The 26,234-nt window shown below is 38.4% G+C and overlaps 1 protein-coding gene across 24 annotated transcripts in view; it reads right to left on the bottom strand.

The window, feature by feature from the left end:
- ADGRL2 (adhesion G protein-coupled receptor L2) overlaps nt 1–26,234 on the bottom strand; it is a 401,353-nt gene that overhangs the window by 43,683 nt on the left and 331,436 nt on the right. For all 24 annotated transcript variants that reach the window (XM_054073438.1, XM_054073439.1, XM_054073437.1 and 21 more), the window contains 2 exons: nt 9,862–9,971; nt 3,373–4,173 (listed from right to left, as the gene is read on the bottom strand). In XM_054073438.1, the coding sequence (XP_053929413.1) occupies nt 3,373–4,173; nt 9,862–9,971 (911 nt within the window). The remainder of the gene's footprint in view (nt 1–3,372; nt 4,174–9,861; nt 9,972–26,234) is intronic.

The following is a 26,234-nucleotide window of genomic DNA, read 5'->3' as shown; positions in this document are numbered from 1 at the left end:
ACCTTAGAAAACGTGCTCTCCTGCAATACCTGAACAGTACTTGTCAGCTGTAGCTCCGAAACCCATTTCTACACCTATGTACTATAATTCCTATGAGGAGAGGAAAAATCAACACACAAAGAATGAGGTTAAGGGGGGAGTTCTAAGGGCATTGTCTGGGTAAAACAGAGGCCTGGCTGCAGCATCCACAGTTGTAGAAATCAGAATATTTCTCCTGAAGATTGAGAAAATGAGGGTACAGGGACCATTTAACATGGACAACTGCAAAAGGAGGAAAATGGCAAAGGTTTGCAGCAGGGGTAAGTCAACATTAAATTAATCATAAGAGTATTTCAGAAGTTTCAATAGGCAGATGTAAAAATGAAAGCAACAACAGAGAGAAAAGAAGCAGGTTTGCAGTCATGGTTGAGTCCAAGATTTTGGCCCTGGGATCAAAGGTAAAAACCCTCGAGCTCCAAAGTGTGACTTAAATGTGACCAATTAATCTTTCATGTAGGAAGAAAGACTGTTGTTTTTTTGAAGCACTCAGTAGCTGGAAGTTGTGGTGTAGACAAGAACTGATAGCCAAGACAGATAGATGGGGAAAGAACAGAATCCGTGTGTCTATATATCATTACTGCTCTCACAGCAACAGAAGGGACACAGATTGCCGAGTTTCCCACAATGGCCTCAAGTTAACCATTCAAACAGAAAAGGCCGTGACTTCCAATTTTGAGGCACTGACCTCGTGACACCATTATATACTGATATTAAAGTACCATCGCCAAAGACAGTAAAAGAAGGTTCTTGGGTTAGGTGACTTAAAGACTGTTATCCTAACACCTATGTCTTTGACTACATGATTAAGAAATGTCAGTCAATCACAAAATACCCAAACTGACCCAGAACAAAGAAATGCAAAAATGCCCTTCATCAAAGGTGCTGAAAATCTGATCTAATTCCAACCAAGATTAAAAAAGACAAATGTGTATTAGACATACAGATCCTTTAACTGTAACAATACGGTTAAAGGAAGTTAACCGGTTAAAGGTTGAAGTGCTTAGGGACATGGTTTAGGGAGTGTTAGAAATGGTTGGACTCGATGATCCAATGGGTCCTTTCCAACCTTGTGATTCTGTGATTCTGTAATACAAGGACCAATCTTCCATTTACATAGATTTCATGCTGAAACAAAGAGGAACTGAGAATATGATACAAATAAAATATAACGTTACAAAATGTACAGAATCTCTTCTTGGGTTTATAGCAGTACATCTCAAGGACAATCTCATTAGATAATTTTTCCTTTAATTTAGTAGTCTTTAACTACAGGCAATTGGCTTAGGCAAAAGAGGAAATGAACTGAAACATATTCTTACATCTGCTATGTACAGATCCATAGAAAATTCAAATACTGGGCATTGGCTTTATATAAGGAAAAGTACCTTTAGTGAGCACATGCATCACATATTCAAACAACATTAGGGACTTCATATGGTTTATATCTTTTAAAAAGACCAAAATCAAACTATATTTACTGATGCATAATGCATTTAAAACCCAAACTCATAAACCACTGCAAAAATATTCCATCTCTGTCTTTACGAGTGAATGGGCAAAGAGCTCAGATGAGAGGCAAGCACCCTGCAGTGTGCCCTGGACCCCTACTCGTCAAGGTCTGGAATAAACCATTTCTCCTCCTGCCTTGCATGCCAGTAAGGAACCCAGGAACATGAGTGGGTTCTGGTGCATGCCCAAATCTTTTTCTGGTATTGTGACTTAGGATCTTGAGGACTCTCTCGCAAGAAAAACACTATGAAATGTCTTACTGGAGACCTTTGGTGGTTTACTAAAGCAATGGAAGGATTCCACAAAGCCTTTTCTTCTCTCCCTGCTCTTTCTTAACACTTTTCCTTCAGTGCAATGGTTTAAAGATTAGCTTTTGCCACATTCACGGCAGCTGCCTGAACTGCGAAAGCTACTTAGAGCCTGCACCTCCATTTTCTCCCTCTTACTATTAAAGCTTTGGAGAATTTAAAATGCATCTTCATCTCCATTAAAGTGAATGAAAGGTGACATGCATGAGAATGTATGAAGATGAAAGCTTTAAGGTTTTTCTAATTACAAAGGTGGGTATGTCTCTGCTAAGAGCAGCCCCAAACCCTCCCTGAGGAATGGACTCGCGTGACGTACAGAGAGCAAAGCTTGCTAGGATGGCTGCTCTCACAGCCAGAGCTCAGTCCCCAAACCTCTGGAATCTTCCTGAGCCTGTCCATATATTGTCAGGGAGGTCTGCAGGAGACAAACTGGACAGAGCATCACTTGGCTCTGGAGATGACTCATGTATCGGTTCCAAATCACTTTGTTCTGCTGCATCTTACGTACTTTTGTACCTGGAAAAGCTATATGTCTCTCAACATAATTGCGTGCACCCTATGCAGTTTGCTCTGTGCTGCATGAATCAGCTTGGCTGAAGCAGGAGAGCTATTTTTCACATGGAGAAACCACTATTACTACTTTTTTGAAGTTAAAAAAAGGGCTACTAAATATGCATACCAGCCAGAAGTGAAGTATTACCTTCACTGCTACAGCTTAACAAAATTCAGTTCCTTGCTGCATACATCTTCTTCCATGGAGCATCGCTCTTGGTAGTTGCTCTCCTCTGCAGATGTTAATATGTGGCTGTGGCTGTTCATCCCATTTCTAGGGATTTCTGAGACTGCTGTTTTTCTTTCCTCATTTGGCAGTTACTGTCTTTCCTTTTAGGCAGTTGTTCTAACTTCAAATGAGCTTAATTGCAATTGTAATGGACTTACTGAGAAACCTGCTAAAAAGACGTCGGGTAATCTTGTCTAACCTGGCATTAAAAACTGTGAAAAACAGGGCTGCAGAAAAATATTTATGCCTGGTATTGCACATTAACCCCATACATCTCCTCCGGGACCTCTCAGTACGCATCACTCTCAGCTGCCGGCGCCAAGAAGTTAAAAGGTCTGTATGTATGTTATAATCAATTTAGAAGCCAGGTAACACCAAACGGATAGGAACAAGGTTCTGGTGCAGAGCGAGTGAACTCAAACTTAGTTTGGCTACAGAAGTCAAACTGGCTGATGGTACGATGTAAACAAAAATCGCCCAATTCATTACCAGACACAGAAAATCTAAACACGTGCACTAAAAAAGAAAAAAGCACAAGGCTGTAAGTCAAATAAAGTAATTCTCCCTCTCTCTCTTCACAGGTTCTGCAAATTTGCCTTGCACCACAGAGCTGGATGGCTCTGCGTGGCATAGACAAACAACCCCTCCTTGCCTTTCTGCCAAGAGCTAAGTCTAAAGATATCACAACAGACTTATTTGAATGGAAGCACAAATTTAGAAAATCCAAATTCTTACCTTGGGCAGGATCAGGTGGGCCAAACTCCAAAGAATATCGCAGAATGAAGTTGTTATTCCACACATAGAGCTGGTTGTCTCTGGGGTTGTAATCCACTGCAGCAATGTACTGGTACTGGTTGGGGAAAGGAATGTCCACGTGCTCTCCTCTGCTTAACCTGGTGTTGTAGATGTAATCAATGGTGTTCTTGCCGGTCTCGCTCTCATTGTCCTGATACACAGACCGCACCACATACAGGACACCACATATCATGAAAGCATTGGATGCTGCTCGCTTGTCATACGTCGTTTCCCAGGTGGCTTCGAAACGGAGGGTGTAGGGGTTCAGCTGGCTAATTACTATCATCCCATTGTTTTGTTCCGTAGCATAAATTACCCATAAGCCATTTTCATCAACTGCCAAGTCAATATCAGTCTTTCCTCCCCACCGGTATGGAGAGGTGTCATGGTAATTAGCATAATTGATTATGGCCTCTCCACTCTTAATTCTAGTCCTCAAGTCGAATTTTACTATGTTCCTAGTTCTTTCCTTGTTGAAAAAGACAGCACCATCATACACTACAAATCCAGTACCATCCACTCGATTTGGGAGTTTATACGTTGTCTGCTGGCGTCCGTTTTGGAAGTCCTCTAAAGAAGCGTATTCTATCAAAGTATCGGTGCGATACGGAGTCCACGGCATGAAGTATATTTTATCTGCAGCCTGGAGGGGATCTTTGCACCAAGCACCCGCTTTTTGTTCAGCTTCATATAAATACGGTGAGTCCACAATTGCTTTCAACGTCCCCGGGCAAACAAAAACTAACAGTCACAGAGAGAAGTAAGACAAGAATTACGTCAAATTAAGACTGTCTTATAATAAAAAGCCAAAAAAAAAAGAAAAAAAGAAACAAAAAGGTAGGTAAATCATAATGACTGTGTCAGGAAGAAAAAAAAAATCAATTTAATTGGCACTAGATTATACCTTATGTTATAAATTAATGCAATTATCACCCTTTATCATCCACTTTTCTTAAAGTTACCATGTTCTTGCTGTACCAGTATGGAAAGTGGATGGGAAGTGTTTTCACTAGTACAGACCAAGGCTCAATGGCATACACAGACAGCTGAAAATGTAGAGCTACTCTTGCATTTTTGTCTTAGACTTTTACTGAGTACACATTAACGCTCCAGAGCTTTTAACTGGTGTGCAGCAGTGCGCTAGGTCATTTCAGTCCAAAAAAAAAATCACATCGACTTGTTTAGAACTTTAAGAAGTGGTGAGGCTGAAAAAGGAGGTGCCTCGATTAAAAATAAAGGAACAAAACGAATCATCAGGTATATAGAGAAAGCAATTAGGAGCAGAGAAAACAAAACACAACCAAAGCAATGAATGAAACAGACCAGGAAACCCTGTAACCATGGCATGCTATGGAGAGGGTTCTGGAAGCCAGGCAAGATGACACTTGATTAACAAGAATTTACCCAAGGGTAAGAGAAAGAGAGGGAAAAAAAGACAAAGAGAAAGGGAGAGAAAAAAGCAAGGGAGTCTTCCCTCCAGCCCAAGTATTTCAGACACTATATACCCCGCCACCTACTTTAAGCAGCCAAGTCACTTTATTGCAAACAGTCGACTTCTTTATGAGGTGTACTTATGAGATCCTGCTGATTATCATAATATAAGAGTGTTGTGGGGAGGGGAAGGGAAGAGGTTAACATCCATAAGGCACATAACAAGGAGCTGGGGTTTGGACTGTATACGTTATTTACCTTTTTGCTCCACTTCTATTTTAAGCATCGGAAGAAAAATAAAAAAGTGCAAGGAAAAAAGAAAGAAGATTAACATAAATTGACTATTAATCTAAAGATTAAATTAGTAACAGACGCTAAATATAGGGAGAATAAGAACTGCACTATATTGGATAAAGAGAAACAGACAACAGGAAAACCTAGCAGGAGAGAGATTCTACGGTTACACAAGTGAACATGGATCAATCATTTTAGTAGATTAAGGAGGCAATACAGCTATGTTGGCATGTAGTTTCACTTAGTGAACCTGAATAAATAATGAATGACTTTACTAATGCATGCTATACACACTCTTCCTCTCAAAGTATAATGCTATCAAGTTGGTTTATAAGTGACACATTATTTTATCATATATGTGCGAGTGCACATATACATATTATATTAATTAAAGAGAAATCCAAAATGCAGTATATACTGAGTTATATAGGTTTGTATGTGTGATTATTAAACCTTCCACCAGATTTGCCCCAGAGATCCCTCTGCCTTTCTTTCTTGTAAAGAAAGCAGCTTGCATCCTTTAGCTCTCCTTAGGCTTTACTTTATTTGTTTTCCTGAATGTTAATCTTGAGAACTTTGGCCACTTCTTAGTCTACAACTGCAAAACCAGACTAGAAGGAATAAGCAAAAACATCTAGAAAAAAGAAGCAAAAGCACAGTAAGCAAGAGGAAAAGAGAAGAAAAAAATTAACATTTAGCTCATTCAGATATTCTCCAGCATCATCGATTAAGCCCGAAACAGCAAGCTAGTATGCAAGGACAGTCATACTAAGTGTTTAAAACAGATATCCGCCCCATCACCACACATGGAAAATATAAACTGAACCCGATTAACCAAGTTATATTACTACAGCAATTTTTCCCCAAGGAAGTTTTAAGGAATATATTACAGGAAGACATAGAGCTGAAGTCCAGCTAGTAAATAGCTTTCCAATAATTATTTGCAATAAAATCTATTTCATATACTCAGTAGCCTTTGAAGTACGCTCCCTTAAATGCATAAAATGACCTGGAAAATGACAGATGTACAAATCTGTGCAACAGAAGCTGCTGATACCGAGGCAGTGTATCAAAACTATTTGCACAGCTATTACATTTTCAGTATTACAGTATTATCCTGAAGAATGTATTTGTATGCTTCCTATAAAGTTTTGGATTTTCAGTTTCATTTAACAAAATTACATATGATTATTTTGAGCGAAGGCTATTGGCTGAGCCAATCTAGTGTTTCTTCAGGGAACAATTCCAAAACTTTATGGGGGAGTGGGAGGGGAATGATATTCTCAAAATGAGCTATAGTTTTTCTAGCCTTCGTTCACTTATACATCTTTAGGTAAAATACTTGTTCTTCTGCAATTTGTAATTCTTGAGTTATCCGAGTAAACAGAAGAGATGTATTCCGAGGTGAATCGCTGGGTTTCACAATCAGTGTTAATGACTTTCAGATGACTTTGTCTGCAAAGTTTTATGCATGAGTATATTCCCCACCAAAGAGCAATATTGATATCGTACCTGCTCAGAATTAGGAAAAAGAGAGGGGGGAAGAGACAGGGATAACTGAAATCATTACTGGCATGTCTGCTCTGCGTGCATTGGTGTACAGCTGTACATTTTTCAGGGACAGATGGGCTTATTGAAATAAACAAATGCTGCAAAGTCCAATCAATACAGACAGAGAGAGAATAAAACACTTTAAAACGTTTTCTATTGAATTCTTGAGTCCAAAAAAGGCTTAAAATAAAAATGCACAGATGTACAAAATGGTGCTTTTGATGTTCTTCTTTACAAAAGGGCCGACTTCTATCATTCAGTCCAAGTGTCAACATACATTGTGCAGCATAATTGAGAGAAATGTCAAGTATGGGACTCTCAATTTCTTTGTAATTTAATCAATAACACTCTTATTTCAGGACAAAGCAACACCTATCAAATTTATCTAGAATTTTAGTTTTGTTGGAGATCCAACTGAGTATTTCAATAGATTATTTTTTTTTTAACTAAAGAGGATTAGAAAAACATTAGCAACAGGTCTACACTTTGAGATGCAAAAAAGGAAGCTTTTCATTAACTACTTTCTTACAAGAGCGAGCAATACAGATCCCACAGAAAGCTCAACCAATATGTATGATCAGCAAAGCAGCTCTGTATTTCTGGAGGCCAGAAAGATGTAGAGGAGCTCATAAACTGCATTGTGTACATGGGTGACACCAACTCCAGTGCATAAGAGCTCCAACCAATTACCACGAAACCTGGTATCATTGTTCTTAGTGATCTCTCATGGACCGAAAGGCACCATGATGAGAAAGTAAATTTGGCAGTCTTGCAGTAACTGAAGTTCAGAAAAAGTAGGCACCACAACTGAACTTTGGTTAGAAGAGCTGTGATCACTAAGTGTCTCCCTTCCTAGACCCACAAAAGCCTTTCCCACCTTCCTAACAAGCCTCTTATGCCGGCAGAGCTGCTATTTGCAAACCTAGTGATTTCAGTCATTCTGTACGTTTAGATATGGAGCACTAGAACAAGTAAGAGAGAAAAAAATTAGACTTGATACCTGGAGTTTATCAGGTGTCAAAAAAAATGAGACTTGGAAGAATACCAGGACAGGCTTTGTGGGACATGGAAGAAAGATGGTCAACAATCAAAACGGTTATTGAAGTACAATGTGGCTCGAAATCAAACTTCAATACTGATTTTAGTAACTGGCAACCTTTTGGATGACTGCTGGTAACGACAGGTGATGCCTCTTACAGCTCTGGAATTGGGCCCAGTGTCATCACTGTACATGCTGCAGCTGACAAACTCCAAAACTTTAACACTTTGAAAGACAAGAAGTATCCAGAATCCTGAGTTACGATAGGCACAGAATTACATAATTCAAAGGGCAGGCCAACGCAATCGACAGTAGACAAAAATAAACATTTTAGAAGTAGAATAACTACATGTTAGAGTACAAGGTAGGCCGCGCTGTGGCATTATACTTCTGAAAACTGGAAAAGAAAAGATTCCTGTAGATAGCAATACCCAATTGGTAGAACATATCCAACACTTCTCTTCCTAAAACAGCATAAAAAATTACATTTGAACATTATTTGAGTTACAATTTTTCTCTACGAGCTAGCCTACTGGAACTGGAAATGCCACCTCTTGTCATTTGACTGACCTCATGATTTGGAATCAGATGCACTGCCCTCTTTCTGAGAATTTGGGAACGAAAACAGCGCTAAAGTAAAAGCGATCTTTGTGGAACAAAACTTTGGTTAGATTGGGGTAAGACATCACTTCTCAAAAGTGGCACAAGAAGAACGGTTACAACAAGCCACCGATACTACACACAGGAGGAATGGAACTAGGGATCACTGTATGCAGTGGGCTTCCAATCCTACAAATGGTACAGGAAAAAAATCAGCAAGCAACCATTTCACAATGACACAGCAGAAATGAAGAAAAAACAGATGATCTGTGTTTGGCCTTTAACAACAGTGAAGGTTCAACGTGGTGAAGCAGTACAGAGTAGTATTTCAGTTTAAGAAGTTTAAATTTTAGGAAACAGTATGGACAGTTTTGACACAGCTTTGCTTATGCCAGAACTCATTTCCTTCCTTTTTGGATATATACTGTCACCACAGTGTTTTTGCATCTCAGACTTGGCCTGTTTCCTGTACCAACAGAAAATATGACTTTGGTTAAGGATTACTGCAGATCAAGAAATTCACACTTAATAATAACTTAAGGGAACGATCAGTGCACTGCTCAAATTCCATTGCAAACACAGCTATTTCTCTGTTGAGTTACAGGACGAGGGAGAAGTCACTGCAAAGAATGACCTTACAAGAAAGCAAAACCAGTTAAAAGTGTTGAATCTGCAGAACTTTCATAAACATGCACACATGTCAATGAAAAAAAAAGCAATAATTATTGCAAGGAAAGAAGAAGTATGTCTAAAGCTACTGACTTATAGCATTAGAAAGAATACCGTAAAAAAACTGCTGAAGCAGCCATAACTTCACGTGATTCTATCTCGATATGATTTCAGTATTTACTTTGTTTTCAGTGCAAAGTTGTGTTTTAGCAGGTGAGTCAAGACACAATTTGTATTTTTGCTTTACATTAAAAGTGAACGCTTCTTTCTCACTCTTTTACCCACTGCTTTTAAGAACCAAGTTTGAGTAACTTATTAATTATTTACTCTGGATCTGCGTTCACGTTTAATGGGTCCCGGAAGCACCAAGTCCTCTTACAATGTCCCCCAACTGGGGCATTCGCCTAGGAGTGTCAGTGCTGGGTTTTGCTGCGCAACCAATGTCACCACAGCAGCAGGTAGCCTTTCAAGTAGATCGTGATTAAAATTGAAGTCAATTCCTGCTTTAGAAGTCTGTGAGCCAAGCCAATTTGTCAGCAACTGGTAGCGGGCAAAAGTACAAATTTCTATCTGGCCTACTGAATAGCTAATTTGAGTTTGTTTTCTGGAAAAACAGTAGCCTTAAAAGCCAAACACTTAAGAACACAGACAGACACTTGGCCAGCATCACACCATGGCTTCCTTCCACACTTCGTGAAGCTAATTGGAGGCCCTAGTCTGCAAGTGCTCTGCATGCATAATGGGTCCGTGGGCCATAAACATATGCTTCTTTTCCATGTAACAGCACTCCAGCTTTAATTGTGAGGGCCAGAGGAAGTGAGCAAGAATAAAAAGATTATACTTACTGTAAGGAACACATTCATACTGAACTTCTAGATATTTGTATGTTCCAGGACAAGGATCAGGAAACACATCTGACCCAGTAACTACTATACATTGTGTTCGGTTGTTGCACCTGTAACGGGAAAAGAAAGCAAGTTAATGAATTTAAAACTACATTTAATTTGCAAGTTCATACTAAAGCACTATGTGCACTGCTAACTCACTTCACACTCGGGCAGTCCAATCCATAAGACAACAAAGTTAATTAATATTATATCAGCCAAAGTCCATAAAGAAAATATTTCAGTTCAGGCCTTATACTTTTAAATTTGGAGATGGACGTTATCTCAAGTATCACTCGTTCTCACTGGCAGGGAGAGCTGTCCCACATATCATAGAATCATATGTACTTATTTGATATTACGTTCAATTAAGTCAAAGAAAAATGCAAAAAATATAATTTTTAGTAGTGTACATTAACACAAATCAGCAATTCCTTCCATCTTTACACCTATACATACTGCTGAATGGGTTTGTATTTCAGAGATTTTTGTTGTGATTCAAAGAAATTATTTTGGCTGGAAGAGTTGCTGTAGACAAAGAGCATTAGCATTTCCATTTTAATTATTTTAGGAGTAATTGGTGGACTCTTAAGTTTCCTCTGTTAGGTTACAGGAAGAGGTAAGGAATGACTGTCTGAGGAAATAAGAAAAACAGTTAAAGAGTAGAATTGCATGAAAATTAATTTAAATGTAGTTTAGAGGAGACTAAATACCGAAACATATATATGATTTGCTTAACAATGGAAACCAATGCGTTTTGATACAAAGAACTTTCTTACAATGCCCCTAACCACGAGAGTCTACTGAATTTAATGGTTTTGAAGTTTTAATAATAATAATGAGATTTTAGACTACTACTCAGTCTTTCCAGGAATAAAAAATATTAGCTTGGAAGTTAAAAGTCAAAAAACAACCACCTCACCCTGAAGAGATGATCAAAATGTAATACAGAAAAGCAGTTAGAAGGAAGTGGAAGGAAAAAAAAAAGGGAAGGTCAGGGAGTTTCATGACTAAAAGAAAAAGAGCTTGGCTGATCTTCTCAGGGGTTAGTTTTGTTTGTCAGCAAACTGAATAACAGAAGTCTGAACTTAAGTAATAGTCTAGCCTTTGACTCCAGCTGTACATCAACCTCTCTATTGCTCTGCTACTTCCCACACTCCCTGAATAACACATCCCAAGCTAAAATAGTCTATCCTGTTTCAACGGCTTTCCACAGCTGTACATTGCCAACAGGTATAAGAATAAGTCACACTACCTCATAAAAGGTAGAGCAAGCACATTTTAACAACCCTGATAAAGATCACTTTCCTCTTTATACACTAATCAAACTAGCACAGAGCTGGTCAGGACATGCTGTGCCTCTTGCTGAGCAAACTCCAAGACAAGTCGTCTTCTGACTTTAACAGTTAATTCTTATTTTCTTTGTCCTTTTTTCTTTCTTTTAAGCTACTTATTCCAAGCCTCACGAGGCTCATAATTACCGAACTGAAGCACCGCTGCTATGAGGACAGGCTGAGAGAGTTGGGGTTGTTCAGCCTGGAGGAGAGAAGGTTCTGGGGAGACCTCATAGAAGCCTTCCAGTACCTAAAGGGGCTACAAGAAAGCTGGGGAGAGACTTTTTACAATGGGGTTGTAGTAGTAGGATGAGGGGAAGGCCACACCATCACCTGCGCAAGAAGTGCAACTACTTGGATAATGGAATATTAAGAAGAAATTATTTCCTGTGAGAATGGTGAGGTACTGGCACAGGTTGCCCAGAAAAGTTGTGGATGCTCCATGCCTGGAGGTGCTCAACACCAGGCTGGATGAGGCTTTGAGCAACCTGATCCAGTGGGAAGTGTCCCTGTCCATAGCAGAGGGTATGGAACTGGATGATCTTTAAGTTCCCTTCCAACCCAAGCCGTTCTGTGATTCTATTCTATGATTTGTGCTTTAAGTTGTAGTTTTTAACACTCAAATCACTTCTTTTGCTGCATTTCTGGTTGCATTGTATAAAACCTGGGTAATTTTCATATGAGGTTCCGAGTTTCATTCACTTCTAAGATTTCAAATTAAATACACTTGATTAAGATATTCACATTTTAAAAAGTCGACATTCAGGTAACTATCTGTTACAATTAGTGGTTGTATTTCAATTCCAGTGAAACCTTCAAAAAAACCCCACAGCAACTCCAGCAGCTGTCAGACCCAATTCATGGGTTACAAAGAAGAGATGAGGAGTAAGAGGACTTCGTAAAGATAGTTCAGAGACAAGTAATTCAGGGAATTTACACTACTGTGATTTGTTCTCTGGATAAATGAAAATCCTCTGTCTGCTGCACTGTTTTTTCGCCTGCAAAGCCAGGGATATCAACTCCTCTATTAGTTATTGGCCTACATTTCTGCTGCTGCCTGTAAAGACCATTTTACAAACTGATAAAGGCTTCAGTTGAGATTCTTTAAGACAAGAAGCACTGAATTCTGTGGTATCTTGAATGCCACTGTCCATAAAACAGCACTAAACAGCAGGTTATCCTTTGTGGCTACAGATTATCAAAGCTACCACATTACTGCCATACCAGAGCTTCAGAATTTTGAGAAACATCTACACTTAGAAACACTAACGCCCAAAGAAGAGGACATTGCACTGTTACAGCCTTCCTCGATCCATTTTCATTCCTTTTTGTAATGGACAAGCCTCGTCTTGTAATGGACTGTGGCCACTTCATGGGATTCTCCGAAGCAAGACTAAAGTGGAAATAAAGTTCCTGGCAATTTGCAAATTGGCCTAGACACCATCAGGTGGGTGCGAGGGGGAACCCAAACCTCAAAAAACCTTAACCAGCAAATAACTTAAAAGCTCTCATTCACTTTAAGCGCTGTTAATATTTCTAGACAATATACTGACAGTTCGGTGCATCCATTCAAACTCTTAGAATTGTTCCAATGAAGGTATTATACAGACTAGCTCCAAGTTCTGCAAATTTAAGAAGCTGAACCACAAACACTTTAGCGTTTTGGTGTCTGTTATGTAGTTTCCTGTAGTTTTAAAGCACTATTTAAGTGTTCCGTAATCTACCTAACAGCGTATTTCCCAAGTGTATGTTGACATATGCAAAGTTTCAGGTTTTTATGTACTATCTTAAAATTCAATTCTCAAACTGAGAAATGTCTTTACACTTCAGATATTCACAAAGATTTATAATATAATGACTCCGTGATACACAAGGAAACAAAACAGACCTGCAAAGAACTCTATACAAACTCAATAACAGTTGATTTAGAAATACATTACATTTGAAACCCTAGTTAGGAAAAGACTAACTGTAGCACTGAAGAAAAGATAATTCCAGTTCCTGTGCTAGCAGCAGCAAGAATTTCGCAAGGGGAATCGTAGGAAGTATCACTATTCTCCTGAATACAAGGAGCAACTGTATACTCTAACACTCATTTCTTCAGTATTTTAGTATGAACGAAGAAAGGTTACAGTTTCATAAAGCAGATGCATCACTCAGAGTAATCTAAAAATCAAATGGAGTGTTTAATTAACAGTTACAGTACAATGTCTGAACTCCTTTCACCTCAGGAAGACGACTGTGCAAATGAGGAATGGCCCTTTCACATTTCAGATGAATACAGAAATAGAGGAAAGCAAAGCAGCTCGAGCAGGGCTGTTAGCGAGCACCTTCTGCTCACGAGGTAGCTATGTCCCTGCCGCATCCAGCCTCCCTGGCGCTCAGCTTTAAGGGCAGCTCTACTTTCCATGATAATTTGTTTGCATTTCAACTCTAATCTTGACTCCTACAATTCCCAACAAATTGCTTTTGCTCTTTTTTTTATTATCTTATGCTCATTATTGCACTCTTCCACGTACAATGTATGGAGATGAGATTCCACGTGCAATCTATTGTGTGAGGTGTTTTAATCAATAATCTTGTTCTGCTGATTAAGCAGGGGCTTCTGTTTTGGCAAGATAACATTAGTTTCTCCTGTCATGCTCCAAAAGCTACTGGGAATCTTCAGCAGATCATTAGATATGCTACAATAAAGCTTTGGTACATTCTCTTTTCTTTCTTAAATTACTTCTTCACTGTCCTATCATTCCCCGTCACCGCTGGCACTGCATTATTATTATAGCTCCCCTGAAACTTGCACTAGAGCTATGTCTCCAGGCCATAGGATGCCATTTTCAATTGAAGCTTCTGCTTGAAAATATAAATTAAGAAAATTTCATTATCTCCTGCCAAGGGCCATTATTCACCACTGTTCTAAGGAAGATTAAAAATGCAAAATCTATGGACTTGAACAAATACTCCAGCGTTAAAATGAAAAACACAATGTATCATGACTGGACCAGAGAGTACAATACTGGAATGGGAGAATCAGACGCTGTGTGCTCAAAGACGTTAGCATCACATGGATCAAACCGACTGACTGAGATGAGACATCGTCATTATGGGTGACTCACATCAGTCACGTAAAGATACACACAATGCCTTTCCAAGTGTTTCTTGCAGTTTACAAAACTAAGGTATCTGGGATAAATTACAATTTATCCTTCAAATGCTTTTGTTTTGCATACATAACGCTGGCAAAGATAGCAACATAAAAGAAATCTTATCATGTTATTTTAGAAAGGATACGAGTTAATGCCTAGCGAGAAACGGGCTACCAAAACAATTCTGGATATTCCTAATGCTGCATTCCCGTAAATGCAGTGTTTCATTAAGTAAGGTAAAACTGGCAAACACAGAAAAGAGTCATGTTCACTTCACTTTAAAAAGAAGGAAAAAAAGATACAGTATGAAGACATATTCAATAATTAAAATTCATTTTTAATAAAATCATCAATACATTTTAGAAATCTATCTTGGTAGGGTTTGAAACTTTTAAGTCAGATCTGACAATACTTCCCCTTCAGCATATTGATTAAATACTTAAAAGCGAGCATGATGACATGTTCCTGCACATCGCCTGCAGCAACCTGCTTAAACACCACTTGAAGCACGTAAACTCAGAGTTGTAGCACCACATACTCCATATGGTCTTCTTGTTCCTTATTCACCCTGGGTGAGCTGCAGTCTGAGTAAAAAGAGATGGGAATGTGGGATGCCTACACTTCGTGTACTGACTTCGAAAACCAGCATATTTTGAACTGAAAAACTCCCGAATCGCTTTACCCAGAGCAAATGACCGCCTTTACATATGTATTCCTAACGGTCTACGGCTGCCATGTGAGATGGGCTTCTGCTTCTGGATGCATAGTCACTAGACCTCCATTCTCGTTATTAAACTTAACGTTACATATGTATGAAGATGTCAGATATTAATTAAATGCTACGATTTATTAATTCGGTTTTCAAAAGTACATGCAAAACTTACACACAAAATAATCATAGAATAATTTGGGTTGGAAGGAACCTTAAAGATTGTCCAGTTCCAATCCCCTGCCATGGGCAGAGACACCTCCCACTCAATCAGGTTGCTCAAAGCTTCATCCAACCTGGTCCTGAACACCTCCAGGGATGGGGCAGCTATGACTTCACTGGACAACCCGGGCCAGTAAATGTAACCTCATAGTAAATACAGTCAGAGAACAGAGATTTTACTTCACGGGCATACAGGTACACACGTATGCACGCATACAGAGCAGAGTAGGTAAAATTAGTTAAAGGAACGCATTTAAATCCTCATTTTCAGATTCACCTCACAAGAAACACATCATTACGTACTGACACCGAATGAGATAGCAAACTGAGCCTAACTGAAGCCTGAAAAAAAGACCTGCTAACCCCCCCCCCCCCCTCCGCCTTGCTATAAAGCCCTGTTTTGAAGCAGCACTGCTCGGCCATCACTGCAGTATCCATAGTGCTCCACCACCTGCAACAACCCTACCCATGTGAGCACACACTCCTACAGAGCCACGCGCCCTTGAAGATAAGGCATGTAATCCCACAACTGGGTTCTTAAAAACCCAGGATGCCACACTAGTAAATTTTCTTACTCAAAAATTATTTTCAAGTTGAAGTCCCTAGACCTATTATGAGAGAGCAAGCTTATAAAAAGAAAATAGCATCTATTTTACCCAGCTCAAAGGGAAAACAGATTTAGTGTGCTGTGGTGGTAATTTTCATAATTTAGAAAGAAACAGGAGATACATGAGCATGTAGGAAAGCAGAATTTGGCCATATGAATTGTGTCTTGATTTTGGAGTTCCTTTGGTGACGGCTAAAGCAGTAAGGCGTGCTAGAAACTGGTAGGAAAATTCACAACCCAGCTGTGGGATTTTCTATGCACTCAGCAACGTGACCACTACAGAAATAAACCTGGAAGGTTTGGATGAGAAATATTTGGGGGTGACTGAGAAAACAGTTTCCATTTTCTTTTTAAATATAATATTGATGATTGTTCCATGTTCCTAATTACTCAGCAAACAGGACATAAGGAAGCTAGAATCTCCAATTAATGCTGTAGAAGGTGCACCACAGCTTTGTTTCCTTTTGCCCAATAAATATGCAATAATGTTTAACTGTGTTTTCTTTAGACAATGCAATCTTGTGGGAGTCTAAGGGTATGCATTAAGGATGAAAACTCCAAAGAGACAATAAAACACATCAGAAAATATGCAGCTCCCACAGGCCCTTTCTTAGGATTACCCAGTCTGATTCACTATCAATGATTGCGTATCAGGCTTCTGTGGCAAAGTAATTTAACAGATATTCCTTGCTTTCACCCTCTTCTTACAATTTTAATACATTTAGTTATGACCCATTTGCCTTTTAGCATTCATGTTGTCTAAGTTCAAAGCAGCCACAGTTAAAAAGACGAATCTTCTCACTTACTCACATCTAAGCTATCAGAGATATTTTCTCCTTGTTCCAGTACTTTGTTTATGTGGATAAAGGCCATTATTATGGGGTTATTATTGACCTGAAAATGAAGTACCAGATAAAATAGGGAAGGGCGGGGGGGGAAAGAGAAAGGAAATGTAGATTCTGGTGGAATACATAACTCCTGCCTTCTCTTGGTAATTTTTTAAGTCCTTTTATAATCCCGTCTTTCTATCCCCACTTCTTTCTATAGGAAAATCCTACTGGAATTACCAGAGCCTGTGAGAAAATGACTGTAAGGAGAAGACAGGGAGACCAGGTATCAAAAGAAGCAATGGGGTGTGCAAAGCAAATGGAACAATCTCCCAGTGAGGTTGCGTAGGTGCAAACCCAAACCTTGTAACAGGTTTGAAGATTCTATATGAAACAGAATAGACCTGTTTTTTAGAGAAAACCTTTCTAACACAACCTTGCCTGAGGAAGATGGAACGGAAATAAAGTAATATTCCTAATCTTGTTGTATTATGTATGCCCATGCGTATTTGCAAGCAAAATGGAGCATGGGATTAGAAGCAATGTATGTCTTCGTACCCCAACCAAGCCAACCAGATCTGCACTGCTGAAATGTAACCAGTTCAAAAGATCCAATTAAATGTCTCACCATTTAGACAAAATAAGTAGCCTGCAGCTATGCTTATTTACTAATGAAAACTTCAGTAGCGCAGCAGCGTAATGTCTGAGCAATTTGCACAGATTATTCACACCGAGCGAGCGTGAGCACAGCATCACGCCTGGTGGGTTGAGCAAGTTTCAGGGGAGAAGAAGAGGGTTGGGTAATAATATTAGAGTTTCATGAAGGGGCATTTATTTCTGAGGCACAGTGCTAGAGAAGAGCGTATAGAAAAGCCAAGGGAAAATCCTAAAGTACAGTGTCTGATTCCTAGGCGTAGCACTGCAACAGACTTTCAGAAGAGACTGAGGTAGAGAGCACACGACAACAGTAAAAACCCTGTAAAAATCTTTTTTTCAGCACTGTCGATCTCTTTTATCCACCGCTTGGCGTTCAGCATATTCATAATGTAGTTAAAAGTTATGTAATTTAAGACAGCTTGAGTCATTATTAAATGAGTAACTCGAAGAATTACAATATTGAAAACGTGTAGCCTCATCCTTCACATTAATTTGCACAGATCTTAAATAAATTTAAAATATCACCCACTTTAATACTAAAACAAGGTATTTGAAATGACAGCTGGGATTTGTTATTGCAATTTCTGAAATGCAGAAGCCTTGGTATACTCTTGCTGTTCACACTTTGACTGGACCTCCAGGTCAATGCAAACTTAGCCTGACTTACTACACATCTCTGGAGTTTAACACAGCTCTTCTGTTTGCAGAAATGCACGTTCACCATAAACATATCTCAGCTCGAAGAGGAAAGTTAGACGCCCTAATCTACAGAATTGGCCATCAAGGCAAAATAATTTCATTGGGTCCTTTGGTTTCCCTCTACAATGGACAGAGTGAGGGATATTTCAAATGGGGAGTGTGGTGGGGGCGACCCTCACTGCACTTTAACACATGCATTCCCCTTAAATAATTAAAAAATATTATAGCCTGTATCAATTATGAGCAATTATTTATAAAAATGTTCACCTATTGCAGTTTGCACATAGAAACACAACGACATTTTTAACCAGGGAAATGGGAAATCGCTATGGGATGCCCTACTTAGATTAAATTAGCAAGAAACTTGTTATCAGACCATATAAAAGATACACCATAATAAGATGTGACCTTGCAGAACCTTGGAGCCAATCTGTGATTTTTTCCCCCTGTAACCCTCCCTAATTATCTGCAAAGTTACAGACCCTTTTGTGGCAGGTTATTTTTCTGTGAATAGTGAGGGGTTTTGGGCTTTTAAATATTTAATTAGTCTTCTGATATGAGAATTGTTGCACATGCCAACTGCTTCGATTTTCAAACTGTGTTCATCCTAATTATGTTCAGATTTAGATTGGTCATCCCAAACCTCTCACTCTTGTAATTATTTACTCCTTAAAGATCATTCAGCAGAGAAATATTTTTCACCCTTATGGCTCTTCCTTTCCACAAATGGCTTTTCTGGTCCGTTAATTACCCACTCAGAGGATTAAAGTTCGTAATAATGCAAGAGATCCTGCATGTACGATGAGTTTTACAGGGTGAAAAAGAATAAATTGTTTTTTGTAAACTTGCCTCAGGGAATATCCCCTTTTTGGGTTGTAATTTTCATCAACAGAGGCCATGTGTCCACCGCTACATATCTACCAATTCCACAAGGCTGCAGAGTGACTCATTTCTACGGCTCGACAGAACTTGGAGCAAAATGCTGAGCAAGAGGCCAAAAGACAACTTGGTTATTTTACGAGATGCACAAGAGTGCAATCTGCTAACAAGATGGTACAGTCCTTTTTCTCATCATTTCTAATGTGGATTTCATGGCTTTAAAGCTATACATATTTAAAGAGATAACTAATAATAAAATTACAACTTTTCTTATTTCATCTGCTAATTTTTTCCAGAAGTGCTGTCCCTTGGTAAGTCCTTCATCAACTCTGGAACAGTGGTGTCATTTCTTATTAAAATGTGTCTGCAAGTCCTCACTACAAGTACTTTCTTCTCTTCCGAGAGGAATGCCTGTCATAAAAGCACTGTTATTCATTACCCACCGTGATGTCTGGATCTAATTATCATCTGGAAAGCTTGCCGGGCTTCTAGGTATAGGGCTTCTTCTCCAAAAGTAGTATTCTGCTCTAACTTGGAAAACACAATCCCACTTTCTTCTTTGTGATTTGAAGTTAAGGGATGTAAAAGTTACTGAGTCGAGCTGTGCACTCTCTGATTTCTGGAACTTGTATTTTTTCACTCCAACAAAGTTTAGGGGGCTGCTTTTGTTGGCTTGGTTTTACATCCTCAAAAATCCTGCATATTTTGTGGTTGGTTTTTACACAAGTCAAGCAGATTCACCTCTGTAAAAAACCCATCAGAAAATTCACTGGCTCGACTCTGTCAACGCACAGCTAATCTTTAATTGTCAAAAATATTCATGATCTAATCCTTTTATCAAACTGTCTACCACTGAAGGAGTCTCATGTGCCTGCACAATTAAAAACCCCATGTTAGCCATACATAATACTGTATTACATTTGATGCAAATCCTTTCCTATTGAAATAAGCACTGGGCTGACAGCAGGAAGTGGCTGATAAGAAAGCAACAAGGCATTGCTGATGGCATTCATGATAGCTGAGTACTAACTCATATGTGTTCTGTCTACAGCACATTACCCAAAGTGCTCCTGTTTCAAACGTGACTCCAGGAGGTGTTTTTTTGCTGTTTCTCTGTCACAAAGGCAGCAAAATTATCTAAGAAAACTAAATATACAAAGTAAATTATGTTTTTCATACCCACCAGTGATGCTGGCACTAGAATAACATACTGAAGGCAATACCAGTGCTACTGCATCTTAGATGAGAAAGCTTCAGGACTGTAATAGGACAGTTGAGTTCAATGATGTTAAGAAATTCAGTAAACGGAAAGGTTACGGGTTTACCACTGTCACGTTATTGTTACGCTTACAACTCAGCCTAAATTAAGGTATTAAATAGTGGATAAGAAGCAGAAGCTGAGTTATGGTGAAACAACAAGTATACAGTACTGAAAAAAATGTGTCTTAAATGCATTTTAGAATTGCTCTTTGGTCATAGAGATAGACCACGAGAAGCAATGAACAGTAAGGATAAAGATCACAGATCACTAAGAAATTAATATAGATGTCTTTGCATATACGATGGTAAGATACATATTTTGCCAGAAGAAACGTTATACAGCTCAGTGTCACTAAGAAGCAAGACTTCTTCCTCTAAGGTGTTGGAATTGCATTACTTTACTCCTTACTTAATGAAACAATTCTGCTACCTAATTTCCTTTAAAAATGTTACAGGAGGTATTTTGCCTGTGTGTGTTTGTATGTGCGTTAGAAGAAATTGAAAGTCAACGGTTTCAACAGCTGCCACGCTGTAGTGAAAACTTGGAAAAAAAAAATGGCTTTCAATAGTAAATCTGTAGTAAAGATCCTGCACTGCAAGTGTATATTATAAAGCAGGTCTGACATGGAAAAACTCTATGTGGTCAGAACCCTTCCTCCCCACTGATGTGTCTACAGCAGGCTAAAAATATATTGAATACTGAGTATTTGGTCTATGTAACACTCTTAAGACTGCATTAACTTCATTGCAGTAGCTTGTTTTATAGGCTCAGTTCATCATGACCTATAAAATGTTAGGCTGAAGTGCTTTAAATATCTGCTAACACCATGTGCAAGCCTGGGAGTACAAGGCACTGTGCTGTGAAGCGGCAAAACCAGTACTCTTCTGAGAAAGTAGCACGCACTCTTATGTCACTGATATAAACAGGGTAAGCATGCTAAATAATGTATGAAACAGGCAGCCAATCTTTATATGAAACAGGAATTCTAGTTGCATTCTTTGTTTGATGTGATTTTATCAGTACAACACTAGTTGTTGAGATTGCTTCTTAAAAAAATAGAAGCTGAACATCACGCTAAATTAAAGAACACACACACGGACTCCTTTCTTTCACAGTTACTGTATGAAAGGAAAAAAATTAAATCTTTTATTTGTGGCAATAGCATATTGGCTAATTATTGTTCTGCAATGTGTACAAAATAAAACTCAAAGAGGGGGAAATGCAAGGACAGGAATCATCTATGCCTTTCAGTAATCATGGCCCATTTATTATGCAATTAGATTGCAATTTTATTATTAGAAAGAAAAAAAGAAATGCTGTAAAATACTGTTATTGCTTGTACCTTTGACCCTTAAACTTGTCCATTTCAGCAACGTCATTAATGTCAAAAAGCCATGAATATGGTCACCCCATTTTAGACTGTATAGTCTAAGCACAAGCAGAATCTATGAGATTCAATAAAGAAGTTTTCTCTCGTTGAATTCAACTAAAAAGCTTAATTGAGCCACAAAGGTCAGAAGGTTCTTTTTATTATAAGTAGGAGATTATTTTACAGCAGAAGGAAATCTCCAGAATATGAGATCTGCTCATTTCTATACTACTCTGTAACTACTTCTTCATTTTTAAACCCATGTTACTTTTCTATTCCTTCCCTCTGAATTAAATAGCTTCAACTCCAATAATCTTTAAATTCTATTTCCTTTGTGTTACTAATGAAAACTTTTCACTTTCACCCTACTGATGGCTTTATAACACTAAAAAGTACTCATAATTTACTTACATATATTTAATTCATATTAATCTGTCCTAATTTACGATCTATACCCTGCTCTGCCGATCTTCATGTACCTTTTCCATGTCAGTTCTGTTTACTAAGTGATATTCAGCGGATTTCCTATAGTGCAATGAACCTTAACAGGCAGCTTTTAATTGCCTCGCATAGGAAACCACATCACTATTAATTCCACAGCAACAGTATAAAATAAAACTATTGCTTCTCAGGCTCTAGAGCAATCAGACCTCTCGGCTATTTGGCTAACTCTGCTTCACGATACCCACTGCAGTTAATTATATTTTTTGATGTTAATAGTCTCTGTCAGTTTCAAGCATAACTCCTCTTTGATGAATATTTAAATTATATTTGAATAAAAAATAATCTTGGTTACATTTCATATTCAGCAGTCATCACAGCTTAATAAAGGTCTCCTCAGCAAGGGTTGAGATAAATGTCTATATGAACACATGTATAGAGTCCTAAATCAACTTATCAGATAACGTAGCTGCTTTGGCTAAGTATTCTAGAGGATATATTAGGGTGGGAGGAATTAATAGTCTTCAATTATTACAGTATTATTCTATATGAACTAAATTTGGCACAGTACTATATAAATAAATCAGAATTTTTGAATAACGAAATTCTGAACCAAGAACTTGTCTTGGCTAGACTAGAAATTCCAAAACTAGCTAAAATCCATTCAAATTTGTCCAAGAGAACACAAAATTCAACTGAAAGTTGTTGAAGGTTAAGCAACACTATTTCAGTCAAGTTCTCAAAAACATTAGTAAATCACCAAAACAGGTAATTACATCCCCAAAATACATAGCAGATGATTAATGGTAGGCTCAACACACACACCTAGCACAGCCCATATAAAAAAAAAAAATCCCCAAGCAAATCATAGGCTGAAGAACGTTGTTTATATGGTGCTGAAATACACAAGAGGCATCATAAAATACTTTAAACATTATGTATATGTACGCATAGTTACTTATATTTATTTTTACCAATGAACAGCAAGGAAAGGCTGATGAATATACCATCTGCCAGGTAAGACAGACACTGACTTAAGAAGAATTTGATGGTGTCTTTGTCAATAATAAAGGAAAGAAACCAACTTAAATATATGACACAAAAACACTTAAATAAAATATCAGCTACACCCTGGTAAAATAATGAATCCAATCTGTTTTGAAGTAAACCGAATCTAAATTGTAAATGTCATTAGTTGGTATCAGTGATCCTTTTCTTGTTTCCTTTGTAGCTTGTCCAGAAACACACACGTGTGTCATTTGCTTGCACATGCGTACTATAATTTCTTCTGTAGAAAATAATATAACACACCGCAAAAAGATGATCAAGTATCCCTGATAGCTCTTTCACCTTACTTGACTTGACTTAAATACTTGATTTGTATTTAATTTGCTAAGCAATGCCACAATGGAACAATTCCATTAACATCCCCCCACTATTTTTCATGAGGAAACTAGATCTACTATTTTCATATTAAGAACTAACAATAATGAAAATGCACAATGCCAGATAAGGTTCTTCTCAGTCATGGGTGTTACTCTTTTTCCTGTAATAAAGCCAAGGACTAGGGTAAGTTTCATGAACCTTCTCGGCTGTGTGGTGCCTACTTCATCAAAACAGGCTATGTGCATTTCTGCTTTTTTCTTCCCATTTGAGTCATAACTAAATCTTGTGACTAACACATCGAAAACAAAACAAAACAAACCCAAAATCAATTGGGCCATGGCCTGTTTTTTTGTGAAAAAAAGCTCAGTTTAAAAATAAAGAGCATTTTAAGGTTCTGCTACATCAAAATATTTAGGGGGGTGGCTGCTGTACTAAGACCTACAGCTGTTTCAGCTGAGCGGAAGCCTTAATTTTTAAAGGATGCTTAAAAAAAAAAAGCTATCTAACGTTGGTAATCTTGCACGGTAGATGTTTTGGGAAGCAGTTGTCAGCAAGCTGAAACAGAAACTGCTGGCACGCGAAAGCAAAAGGACCTCGTACACGAGATCAGCATCGGTACCACAGCAACTCTGACGGGCATCAATTCCGAGAATGTCCTTTATCCACATCGTCCTGTGCCATCCTGTCATCAACACCGGTATTTCTCTGACACGGAAAGGACAGATATGCAAGCTCCTACGGACTAGAATGCAGAAAAACAAAATGCAAGGTCTCTCTCTGATTCTTAAGACACTTCTCAGTACAGAACATCTTTAGCAAAGGGAGGCAATCCTCAGTGGCAGAAGGAAAAGCAAGGGAAAAAGCAAGGATAGCAGCAGGGGTCAGCAGAGCCCTTGTCTAAGCCTGGCAGACCCCCATAAAGCCATTACCACAATCACATCATCTGTGAATGGCAGAGGATCAAATCCTGCCCATCAAAACTGTTTTAAGTCACATACGAAATGCAAATGTGACGCGTGCTACAGTTTCAACACAGAACCGACTGCGGGCCCTGGCTGCGGAAACTATTTTTGAGGCAATAAAATGCTGCTTTGTGGAAGTCCTGCAAAGGCTGGAATTCAGCTCGGCAGTGACCCCACAGCAGGTTTTCTCCTCTACCAGCTAGGATACCCTGTACAAGGCTGGACCTTTTCACTCCGATGAGTGAGATTAATCAGTTAGAGGAGATTTGCCCACTGTCCATCCAAGCCTGGGGTCCAGTGGAAGATTTTCTTTATTCACTGACATTGTGGAACAGACCAAACTCCTTTTCACTCGAAAAGACACTAATATGGGTTGACAATGTCCCCTCTGCAGACCTGACAGGAAGGAACGAGACAGAGGGCTTGAGAGATATGTCTTCTGCAGGGGAGAATGTGTTTTGTTTGCTTTCAAAACTGCCTCCCTCTCATTTCTGTGTAGGATTTTTCTAAATGACATATTTGTTGGACATGTGACTAAGCGGAAAAGAATGAATATCCCCATTCTCTAGCTCTCCCATTGGGAAGGATTAACATTTCGGGAGAAAGAGCGGATACGCCGCTTCCTTCAGCTTTCCCCCCATCGCTCGGTGGGGCAGGAGGCACTTTGCTTACATTTCGGAAACCCTCCGGGTTGAGCGCAGCTGTCTGGCAGAGAGATGATGGACGTAACAGGTTAAGAGCATTACCATGTGAGAAAAGTTCATGGAAACAGAAACCCAAGCGTGAACTCTTCACTGGTGTCATGATGGACACGGTAATTGAAGGTACATGTGTCACACGTGCTATAGATAGGACAGGATACATCCAACAGAAAAAACACTGCTGAAAAGGATATATTCCTCTTTTAATTCTTTTGCAGCAATGTCTTGAAAGGGAATGCAAAAAAATTACAGTTCCCCAAGTTCATCTATTATACCTACCATATATTTACATTTATGCTTCTGTATTACCATAAGGTTTGCTTTATTTGTGCATATTTAAGAAGTAAAATGACACTGATTAAATACGTTTTGTAAAGATGTAAAGATCACATAAAGCTACAACTATAGTATAAATTGTAGATGCAAATAAAATTTCAAGGCTATTTCACTGCAGGATTGATGTAACCTCCTTTCCGTTGCAATCAAAAATAAACGCAATGTACCAACCATGACATTATATTTTGTAATGTGTATGTTTGTAAAATCTGTTGTTTTAAACTTTTTAAATCCTTCGTTTTTGTAATGACTGCAACTGTACTCTTAGTATCAAAACACAGATCAGAAGTTCCTTCTTAAAAATTCATATTTTAGCCTTTATTAGGAGGAAACAATGTTTTTTTTCTGACGTTAACAACAATCTGTCAACATAAAACGCTTGAATTTTGCATCTAAGTAAATGATTCAGAGTTAATAAACTGTATTTTCTTTAAATACATTGATTTTCTACAAGCCCCATCAACAGCTGTAACTGTAAATCAGTCAAAAAATAAGGTATATTATTTATAATATAAATCCAATATGGATTGGACTGGAGTTGACATTTCTACAGTACTGGCTCTCTTAAGATCTAAAATTCTGTTATTCAAAATTATTATCTACCACTACCAAAGTATTTATTTAAGTATACAGGCAAAAAAAATATCACCTAATTGCACTGGATTCACAGAGACTTATAATGTCTAATCTTCAGAACCAGGAAAAACTATTCCAAATAGAAAAGCTTATTCATAATGCAGAAGAGAAGGGGCCCAACATGCAAAACTACACTTAGCAGCTTGTTGTTCCACACATGCACAA

The sequence above is a fragment of the Cuculus canorus genome, chromosome 8 (genome assembly GCF_017976375.1).
Source record: "Cuculus canorus isolate bCucCan1 chromosome 8, bCucCan1.pri, whole genome shotgun sequence".
Classification (NCBI taxonomy): Eukaryota; Metazoa; Chordata; class Aves; order Cuculiformes; family Cuculidae; genus Cuculus; species Cuculus canorus.
The sequence above is the reverse complement of the archived record's forward strand: the minus strand, read 5'-3'. Positions and strand labels throughout refer to the sequence as shown.